The 11090-nt window shown below is 34.9% G+C and overlaps 1 protein-coding gene across 1 annotated transcript; it reads left to right on the top strand.

Moving 5' to 3' along the window:
* Positions 1 to 2145: 2145 nt before the first annotated feature.
* LOC132056171 (calmodulin) lies at positions 2146 to 5094 on the top strand. The gene is made up of 4 exons (XM_059448252.1): positions 2146 to 2346; positions 3526 to 3683; positions 4483 to 4563; positions 4695 to 5094. Exons 1-4 carry the CDS (start codon positions 2271 to 2273, stop codon positions 4827 to 4829), a joined length of 450 nt encoding a protein of 149 aa, XP_059304235.1. The 5' UTR covers positions 2146 to 2270; the 3' UTR covers positions 4830 to 5094.
* Positions 5095 to 11090: the final 5996 nt, after the last annotated feature.

Below are 11090 nucleotides of genomic sequence, written 5' to 3'. Positions count from 1 at the left end.
AGAACTATTATCCTAGCCCCACGGTGGGCGCCAAACTGTTTACCCCGAAATCGGATAATCAATTGAATTTCAGAAGTGGGTATAGGATATGTGCTTTGTTCTTGATGTATGTTAGATAAAGGAAATAGAAATTGGAGGGCTCACTAATGAAGCAGCCGAAGATGTAAACGTTTGTGAACAATATGTTATATGACTAGCAATAACTCTACAAAGAAATGGCCTAGGCCGAATGCATGAGAGGGGAATGAAAATATGAGATTCTTTAATTGCAAATGTTCTGAAAGACAAAGAGAGCCAACCCCAAAGGAGGGGATGTCCCATATTATAGTCTTTGCGTCACGGGCTCCCGTCTGATGTGAGCCGAATAAAATAATAACAACAAGGACGCCTACGAACGGATTTGGTGGGATTAGGCCCGACGGCGCCGTCGACACACGCATGGTTGGTAGGCGACCATGACGGACACTACGACGCGCGGCTCACGTGCAACGAGCCGTCTTGTACCGGACCAACGACCACCGGACCAATGGTTATGCCCGTCCGACGACCATACGGACCGAATGGCACCCTTGCTCGGCTACTGCGGTATAAGCGCTCCTCCCGGTTCGGCTCGGTATAAGCGCTCCTCCGGTTCGGCTCGGTATAAGCGCTCCTCCGGTTCAGCTCGAATGTCATCAGGCACGTTCCCATCTTCCTTGCCTCGGCCCTCACTTCATTGGTTTACGTTATGTCCGGTTTTCCCCGTATACAATGCTCTGCCTATATATGCCGAACAACTGAGTTTTCAATTTTTTGGAACCTGGCTCATATAAAAATGGATACAGGCAATAGATTTTATGTTTTCTCTTAGAATTTTTCTTGCCTAATTTTGTTAATATGATAATGATAGACGCGATTTTTATATATGGGATTAATAATAGTTCTAGTGGATTTTTTTTTTCTTCTTCTTTCATCACTTGATTTCTAGCTAAAAGTATTTATATATTAATTGATATTTTTCACGAAATAATCGCGCGAAGCCTGGTCAATTTCGCTAGTTGTTTTATCAAGCTAAGAACGTGTGTGCCATTTCTATAGCAATTTCCGTTAATCAAAACGTAAATGATAAGTTCTAAAAGGATTTAAAGTTCCTTATGAATGACTTGAAGTTGTGGAAAAGAATTTCAATGTTTGAATCAAAAGTCAGAATCAAAGATTGTATCTAATGAAATAGTATAATGTGAGGAATCTACCAGTAGGTTTCGCAATCTATGTCAAATTTTTGCTTGGGTAGTCTTAGGATTAGAAATTTATTTTAATTTTAATTTTTTTTTGTAAATAAAAAGCATGATATTTAAACTTGTTTCACGTTGTAACAAAATGACAAGGTTTGAACAAGAATCAAACTTTATATCTAATGAATGTAAGTGTGTATATCTAGGAACCTGCTATAACCACCCAAGTATGTGGTGGAATTAATGGAATTCCTCCAATTTTAATTAGATATTTTGAGTACAAGTCATGAGAATGAAAATTTATGTAACGAGCTTTTTCTTGATTGGCCCATGCGAGTCATCTTGATTCGTCAAATAAGTGAATTTCGAATACTACATGATTAAAAAAAGATATGAACCTTCAATAGATTTCTTCAATCTACATCACTAATATTATTTACAAAGGAAGTCTTAGGATTCAAAACTTATTTCTTCTTTAAATTTTCTAGGTAGGTAACTTTTCTTGACAGCCTATGCGAGGCAAATCTTAAGTAGTCGAGTTAGTTGATTCCATACCATATGATTAAAAGAACATATGAACCTACCAATAAATGTCGTTGAACCTAAATAGCTATATAAAAGGAAGTTTTACGAATAAAAACTTCTTTATATTTTGAGATTTTAGGTACCCCAATATGGTGATTAAACTTGTTTCGCATGGCAATAAAAACATCAAGACATTACTAGCTCATTATATTCTTCCTTGAAGATTTTTTTATTTTGTAGCCTTGTTTTAGTAAATTTTTTCAAATTTTCAAAACAAAAAGGGAAAAAAAAGTAAAAGTGTTCAAAATGACGCGTCCTGGAATTCAGGGCCCATTTGTGTGGAATATTTACGGTACGATATTTCCACAATATTTCGAGGAGACCTCATTTATCGGCGAGTAAAGATATTTCTACTCGTTTTCCCCTTCTTTAAATATCCATTTAAGTCTCAAAACGCGAATTAAAAAGCAAAAAACTCGCACATAGGGTTCTTACAGTTTTGAAATTGTGATTAAAAAAAGAGAGAGAAAAATGGCAGAGCAGCTTACTGAGGAACAGATCGCTGAGTTTAAGGAAGCTTTTAGCCTTTTCGACAAGGATGGCGATGGTAAAATAATACTTTTTCCTTTTTTTTTTTTTAATTCTAATTTTACAGTGTATTTTTTGGGACGGAAATGTTGTTTTATGACATTTTATCTGATTTTGTGGTTTTGGAGTAGATCTAAGGGTTTGGCTACGCTTTTTAGTTGGTTGACTTACTTTTAACGCAATTTTATTGTTCAAGTGTTAGATATTACTATTGAAAACCTAAATTACGCCGGTTAATTAATTTATTTGGTTTTATTGTTCTAGTAATAGTTGCAAAAATAAAAAGAAGTATTGTAGGATCTGTAGATTGTTTAATACTAGTTGCGAGTGTTGTATGACTAGAGTTCTAAGTGTCGTAGATTCAACTATTTTTCAAAAGTCAAAGACGTTGTAGGACTAGACGTATAAGTTCCGTCTTGCAATTTCGTTATCGGAAATATTGTGGGAGGACGAGCCACTTTTTTTTTTTAAATTTGTAGAGTTGTCATTAATGGAACTAACTTACGGGGATGACGGAGGTTCCTAATGTGATGCATATGAAAATTGTGTCTCACATGTGGCAAATTCTATCGTACTTCAACTCCCTTTAATTAGCAAGTTGCATGATAGCATTTGATTGATTGGTTGATAGCATCTTGTATTTTTGGATGTCCTTCATTACTTGTTTTGACCTTTTTAGTACTCCTATATAATATATTGAAGTGCCAAGCTACTAAGCTGTTGTAATTCTGTCCATGTTTTTGATAGCTGACTAGGGTCTGCCTCAGAAGCGACTCTAGGATTTCCAGAATATGGGTGCAACACTAGAAATTAAGAGGGAATTGATCCCTAATCCTCTAGGTAAATAATTCAACAATCAACCTACTGCACCATTCAGCACTGTTGAAGCATCAGTGCCACCAGGTAGTATTATATCAATTCTAGAAAATGTAAACATAAATACCTAGTTTTACGGGAGACCATGGGCACCATCCCTGGTCTGCCTATATACGTAATTTTTGGTAGTTGGAGTTGTTTCAAATTCATAGAAAGGTAAAAGCTAGTGCAATATGTTTGGCTGGAAGTTTGCGCTCTGTTTGCTTCTTGAAGTCCCTGTTTAGATTCTTCATTTTATATTCTGCTGGGGAGTGCTCTCTATTGTTAATAATCCATGAGCAAAATCAAAGCTCTAGTTGTGATCTGAAATTTGCTTCTATAGGCTGTATTACTACCAAGGAGTTGGGAACTGTGATGAGATCACTTGGTCAGAATCCCACTGAAGCTGAACTACAGGATATGATCAGCGAAGTTGATGCTGATCAGAATGGAACTATTGATTTTCCAGAGTTCTTGAATCTGATGGCACGTAAGATGAAGGTATAGGAGTTTTAGCTATTTTGTATTATGTTACAATTGGCGTTATTGAGATATTTGAGATGTTGTTTCACTTCAGGTTTTGTTATAGACAATTTGGACTGATTTGACTAGTGTTGACAGCAACTTTGCTGTTGTGTTCCAAATCCTTTTTTGTCTCTTGAAGTTGTGAAGCCTACTGCATATAACAATTTGTATTCATATTTTGGTCCCCACTGATTTTTATTTGTCAATTTTTCTGTGATTAGTGACTGTTGTGGTGTGTCCAACTTCATATACTTGTACTGGCCAGGTATCAACTCGATAACATTCAGACATGTTAAGTTTAGAATATTTATCGTATAATAACTTTGAAATATTGTGGATGACTTTTGTGTTGGTGATCTTTGGATCAAATATTGAGTATGCAATGATGTGGGACAGTTATGAAACATTTTGACAAGATTTGTTTGTAAATAGGTTTTACAACTATTTTGTCCTTATAGGAAAAGTGGTTCTTGACATGCAGAGGACTATGTAATAGCCAAGTTTCAATCATGAGTAGTATAATCGCCAAGGGGTCAATTATTGGTTAATTCTTACTTTCGTTCTTTTAGCATTTCATTAATGTTTCCCTGTTGGATCTTATACAGTCATGACAAGGAGGACAAAAATATGCTTTCTTCGTTGCTTGTCAAATACATTATTTATTGCCAATTCTAGTTGTCCCCTGCTCAAATAATAAGATCTTATACTTGGAAAAAGAATGTACTAGCTTTTACCTCTTTCATGATGAAACATAATTTGGACTATCCTTGTTCAGGACACCGATTCTGAGGAGGAACTCAAAGAAGCTTTCAAGGTTTTTGATAAAGATCAGAATGGCTTTATCTCTGCTGCTGAGGTACCTTTCTGAAGAAAAGTTATTTTTTGCAAGTAATTATGAGGAAAATGTAATTTAACATGCTAGTTGTTTTTCCTTAGCCAGTAGGGGAGCCAATTTTTATCGTCTTATGTCTGCATTTTACATTTCAGCTTCGTCATGTAATGACAAACCTTGGAGAGAAGCTGACTGATGAAGAGGTGGATGAGATGATCCGAGAGGCAGATATTGATGGTGATGGGCAAGTTAATTATGAGGAGTTTGTCCGTATGATGCTTGCCAAGTGATGGCTGAAGATTCTCTTGTCTACTGTGTATTTTGTGATATGGTCACTCAGTTACTACAACTTCTAGCTGGCAGTTTATATTATGTTCTGTTAAGACAAACAAATGTATCGTATGCTTTTACTAGCATCTAGACTCCTTTCAGTTTTTATCGTTTAACTTCTGGACTACTGGTGTATACAGCTATAGTCCTTTGCCCATCCAGAGGGTAAAAGAAAAGGAGAAATTGGATAGTTCATTGGTAATATCTTGTTAGTTGTTGCCTTGATTTCTTTCCAGACTACAGTGTGTGTGTTCACACTGTCACTTTTAAGTGTTTTTCCCCTTTGTTTCTGGTTTCCACTCCTATCACTGAAAGGAAGGTCAACTGCTATTTCCTAAAGCTGCGACCTGGAATTATTGGATTTCTCTCTTTTGTATAGTTACCACCTTGGAAGTTGGGGACTATCTTTGCAGCTCCTATTGGTACTCCGATTGTAGAGTATATATCTGCTTGATCAAGAATGAAAATGCAGTGTATAATATATGAAAGAGAAGGTTTTATCTCTTTACCTTGGAGAAAGAAAGGAGAAGGCGAATTGGGGACTTATCTTTGTAGCTCCTCTTGGTACTCCAACTGTAGAGTACATATCTGCTTGATCAAGAACGAAAATGCAGTGTATAATATGTGAGAGAAGTTTTTATCTCTTTATCCTGGAGAAAGAAAGGAGAAAGAAAACATAGAATTCAATTCATACTTTTTTGCGTCCAGAAAAGAGAAGGGAGTCATAAAAAAATATTTACACCAGTTGTGTGAAATTTTCATCAGTACCGTAAGACTGAAACTCTGGGTGGTTTACACATACGTCCTTGCAAATTTCAAGTTAAGCAAAATCTGGTGTAAAGAGTAATAACTTGCCGTAAGAAGTTCATTATCTTTTTCACCACCAATCAGGTATAAAACGGCAAATGGATTGGTTTTTAATTTTTGTAGATTAAATGGACAAGTCTTTAATTTTTATCCTTCAAAATGGAACTTATGCCTTGGGGGCATGAGTTCTTTTAAGAGAACGGCACATAACTTATGAGTTATTATGATGTGAAAATAAGAAATTATACGTCATGAAAAAATAATTTGCCTCGAGGTACATAAATTAAAGAACAGCACAAAACAGGGACAAAAGTGCAAATGATCCCGTCAAAAGAAATAAAGACGAAGCAGCATATTGAATAGTTGGGCAACAAAGTTCGGAGCATATGGGCTTAGTTTTGACACGTCCAGTATTAGCGCAATGCCTTTCCTGAATCTGGTCCAGTAAGATAAGGGTATTGACTTTTCCAACTGGCCAGTAGTGTTGCAGAGACTGGTAAAAATGGAGTCCCGCAGCTTAATTGCCCCACAAAGTGTGGATTGGAACATAAATATATACTTAAAAAAAAAGGGATAAAACTACCTTTTGCGCAGTAAATTTCTGCGCAAAAGGAGTTAACCGTAATGGGACAGTTAACTCCTTGTGCGTTGGAATTTACTGTGCAATAACCCCAACACTATGTCATTTTCAAGTCACTCTTCACATCCTCCATTTTCACTCTTTCAACGTACTTTAACCCTCCTCCCCCCCCCCCCCCCCCCCCCACCAAAAAAAAAAAAAAAAAATCATGTCTGAAAGCTCTGAAACTTCAAATTTTGCTATAAAACCTGATGTTTGTGAATGCGGTTATTATTGTAAGCTAAAAATATCAAAGACCCAAGATAATCCGGGTCGTCATTTTTGGTGCTGTAAAGTGCCCGAAGTAAGTATTTTTACGAGTTTTTAGGGTTTAAATTTTTTTTCACATTATCTACATATTTTACTTTCAAAAACTGATTTTTTTTGTAATGTGTATAGGATATGAATGGTCGCAAACATTTTCAATGGGAAGATAGCATTCCCGTGAATAAAACGGTGGCGGCGAAGTTTAAAAAGCCTCTTGTTGATAGAGTTACCGCGACTTCAGGTGTCATTAGAGATTCCGTGAAGTTTGGCTTGCAGTTTAAGCTTATGGAAGCTCAAAAAGAAATTGACCTTTTGGAGGTCTTACTAAAAGAATCCACAGAAAAATAAAGTTTTTCAAGGCTAACCTTGAAGACACTCGACACGAGAAAAATGCTTTGAAAGAAAAACTGAAATTTTGGAAGATTACTTGTGCTATCTTGTTGTTGTTCATTTTGTTTTTAAAGTGTATTATTTCTATGTATTTTTTTGTTATTTTTATGTATTTTGTTTTTATTAGTTGTACGTTTTCACGTATTATGTAATCGGCGCCTTTTATATACTAATTTATTTGTATTTTCTTTAAAATTGTGAATTGTTGGACTTTTTATGTATTATTAACTCTAAGAAGTTTATATAAATTAATAATAGACTATAACAAATCAAAGCAAATTAAAAACATACTAAATTTTTCCAAATTGATGACTTCATAATAAATTACTAAGATAGTGAACCAAAATAACCCCTAATCATTATCAGAATAGAAGTCTTCAATATCGTCCTCAAAATAATATTTTGGGTTTCTTAAGACGTATCTTCTTTCTGTAGATTTAGTTCTTTACCTATTGATGATGCTTGTTCTTTGGCCAACTTTAGCATGTAAAATCTACGACGTCTTGCTAGCATTCTGTTATTTTCTTTTCTACTCCTTTGTATGGCAGCCTCGCAAGAATGTGGATCAGTTCGAGGCATGTTATTGAGAATCTTATTGGGATTTGAGCGTTGAGATTTTTCAAGTCACGAACAAGACGTTCTAATTTGGCATGCCGATATGCCCATTCTCAGCGTAACCAGCAATAATATTCTCGTGGATCTGAATATTCCACGTTGTAAAAATCATCATTACGCTTTATAAGAAGGTGGGGTTTCAAATCATCTATCTTGAATTCATTGTCATCAAGAAAACTCGATTCATCGGAATAGCTGCTATGATTTGACCTATCATCACCACTGTTATTTGAATCATTTGGAGGGAATACCGACCAATCTACATTTTCACTACTCAACATTGAATATGTTGTAGTTTAATAACAAATGAAAGGCTACTTATATAGTTGCAAAACCCCAAGTACCGTTGGGGTCCTCCTTATTACCCTACCTACTTACTTTATTATAAAAAATATTAATAGGAACACGGGGTTTCATCTTCATCGGACATCTCACAGTCCGAATCCCACTTGGATCTGAATCTGACGTAACCGTGTTGACCATATTCTACCTGAGGCAACTTATTTTCATCCGATTGTTCTCTTCGCGAAAACGGTTAAAAGCAAAATTGAACTCTTATGGTGTACTACGAGGCATTGACGTAGCACGACTTTTTGGACATTTGAGTCCGATAGCATATAATTGGTTGAAGGATATCGAGGTTGAGAAATGGACATTACATGCGGATGGAGGCAGGAGATGGGAGATGTTAATAACAAACAGCTCGGAGTCATTCAATGGTTTGCTAAAATCTGCTCGGGGACTGCCCGTTACTGCAATGGTGAGTGACTTTCAAGCAATTTGTGGAGCGGTTTGCCACTAGAACAGGACATGCCAAAGCCATATTAGCATATGGTAGGAAATTGATGCCAAAACCTGCACAAATGTTCAAGCATCATAGGAAAAAATGTGAGCTACTCAAGGTGAAAGAGTATAACTATGTTGAACGTATGTGTCCGGACAGGTTATTACCAAGGTCGGGGAGGAAACCTTCATAACGTTTATGAGAAAACGAGAACGTGTAGTTGTGGTAAGTGGCAATCATACCATATGCCGTGTCCTCATGCCATCAAGTGTTTCGACGCTATGGGAAAAACGGTATCCACTTATGTGGCATCCGCATACAACGTTGAAAGTTATCTTAAAGCATATGCCAGAGGTTTCTACCCACTTGGTGATCAGTCTTATTGGCCAAACGAGTCATTTTCAGTGATTGCTAACAAGGAGTATATTCGTAAAATGCGTGTTAACTCACGAACTCGGATTCCCAATCACATGGATATTCCGGATAGGACATACTCTCGAAGGTGCTCGATGTGTAAGGAATTTGGCCATGATAAGTGTTTGTGTAACCAACGGGTCCGTGGTGGTGCAAGTACCTCTCGTAGTGGAAGAACCTCTCATAGTGGAAGAGCCTCTCGTGGTTGAAGATTGTCTTGAATTATGAATATATTTTAATCCTTCATGATGTATTGGAGTTGCCTTGAATTATCAATGTATTCTAATTCTACTTGATGTATTCGAATTGTCTTGAATTATGACCGGCCAAAAAAAAAAAAAAAAACTCAAAAAAAATATCAACATATCCTTAAATCTTAATAATGTAATGCCTTGACTAAATAGTAAAACACTTAAATCAAATCCTTATAAAATAAATCACTTAAACCTAATTATAACAAGTTTCCAAACGAAACTTACTTCGGGGCACTTTACAACCCCTAAAACGACGATCCAAACGTTTAGTTATACTTGATGTATTGAGCCTACATTATTGTTTGCAAAAAAAGATATCAGGTTCTATGTAAAATATTGATATTCAATAGTTTTGAGATTTGGTCAAAGTATGAAAAAAACACGTGAATTTCAAAAATTTGAAATTATACAAAGTGTGGAAAATAAAACTAGAACCTTTTGTTTGCGCACAAAATTAGTGCGCAATAGGACTTTACTGTGACCGTCACAGTTAGTCCTTTTGCGCACTAATTTGTAAGCAAAAGATACTTTTGTCTCTTTTTTTTGTGTGTGAGTTATTTTGGATGAAAATCCCACTTTTGGGATTATTTAAATTGCATACTCAGTATAAATGCTTCAGTTTAGGAATGTCCGTGGTACGGTTTGAGTTCATTTTTGCTTAAAGAAACTAAATCAACTAAAACGGTTTCTTAATTTGAAAATCAAACAAAACCATAACAGGATAAATCAAATAAAACAAAACCTTACAGGATAAATTTTTCTGATTTTGATTTGGTCGGTTTTGCCGATTTGGTTTGGTCTTTGCGGTTATTTTATGATTTTACCCAACAACAAAAAAAAAAAAAATGACTTCATGATTTTACCAATTTAAAGAAATAAATGATCGAACTCAACCTACATCTAATTCATTTATTAGCATTGAAATGAAATTGAGCAAATATAGAGCAAAATAAATGATGATGATGCTATATTTTGAGATTTAATCCTCCTTTTCTGGTCTCACTATGGTAAGAAAAGTTTGTTGCAAAATCTGAATGAGTGTTCAACTGACAAGTGCGAAACAAATAAGATATATTGATATCAGATTACTGACCGTATTTCAATATATACAGCAAGAATTTAAATAGAACTTTAAGAAAAATGAATGTGACAAAATATAACAAAAGTTTATTTGAAATTTAAGTTTTAATTTTTATTTATTAGCGTAATGCTTTACCCAAATGATTGTTTTACGCAAATTCGGGTCTAATGTTTACTCATATGTATATTGTTTAACCTTACAAATAAAACTTTTAATTGTGGTCTAATTAAAGTTTACAATAACTGACAAATTTTTAGACCGTTGCCCAACGTTTTCCGAAATGCTCAAAAAAAATCTTTAAACTATCTACAAATTGCAAGCAAAATAAAATGAGGACCAATTATTAAACATCTGTCTCAAAAATGGACAACCGCGGAAAATTGTACTACCCAAAATTGGTCCCTTACGAGTGTTACTTACTCCAACCACAAGTGTTGCAGAATGCAGACACAGGTATAAATGCGAGTCTATCCAAGTCACTGACTGTTTACCACGCAAAATAAAAACTAAAAATGATATTTCCTTCTATAATAAGTTATAGCCAAAGAGTAGAAAACAATTTCTTTTATCCACTGATGTATTGCAGAGCTAAAGCATATATATATATATATATATATATATATATATATATATATATATATATATATATATATAATGGCCTCTTTATAATGCTTATCCTCTAAAATAACATTTTACTATAACGACTAAGATTTGCTTTGAACCAATTCTACATGTATATTATATTTATATGTTCACTGTAGCTGCAGTCACTATAGAAACCCAAAAAATATTCGGACAAACGATGTCATTATAAAAGGTTTTGATTTTATGTATTTAAAATCTATCTACATCTTCAAAAATATTATGACTGGTACTAGTATTAATTTTTTCCTAGAACTTAAGTGGAAAGCTTTCTTTTCTCCTTAATTACATGCCTGACATTCATTGATTCTTATAGTTGTATCAGAAGAAAATGGAAAAAGAACAAGG

Source organism: Lycium ferocissimum, chromosome 5 (assembly GCF_029784015.1).
Source record: "Lycium ferocissimum isolate CSIRO_LF1 chromosome 5, AGI_CSIRO_Lferr_CH_V1, whole genome shotgun sequence".
Taxonomy (NCBI): Eukaryota; Viridiplantae; Streptophyta; class Magnoliopsida; order Solanales; family Solanaceae; genus Lycium; species Lycium ferocissimum.
Note: the sequence above shows the minus strand (reverse complement) of the source record. Positions and strands in the feature narration are given on the sequence as shown.

Excerpts from the sequence above, each read along its gene's own strand:
- LOC132056171 (XM_059448252.1), top strand. The coding sequence starts at position 2,271 with ATGGCAGAGCAGCTTACTGAGGAACAGATCGCTGAGTTTAAGGAAGCT. Across the intron at positions 2,347-3,525 it reads TTTCGACAAGGATGGCGATG|GCTGTATTACTACCAAGGAG; the intron begins GTAAAATAATAC and ends TTGCTTCTATAG. Across the intron at positions 4,564-4,694 it reads GCTTTATCTCTGCTGCTGAG|CTTCGTCATGTAATGACAAA; the intron begins GTACCTTTCTGA and ends TTTACATTTCAG.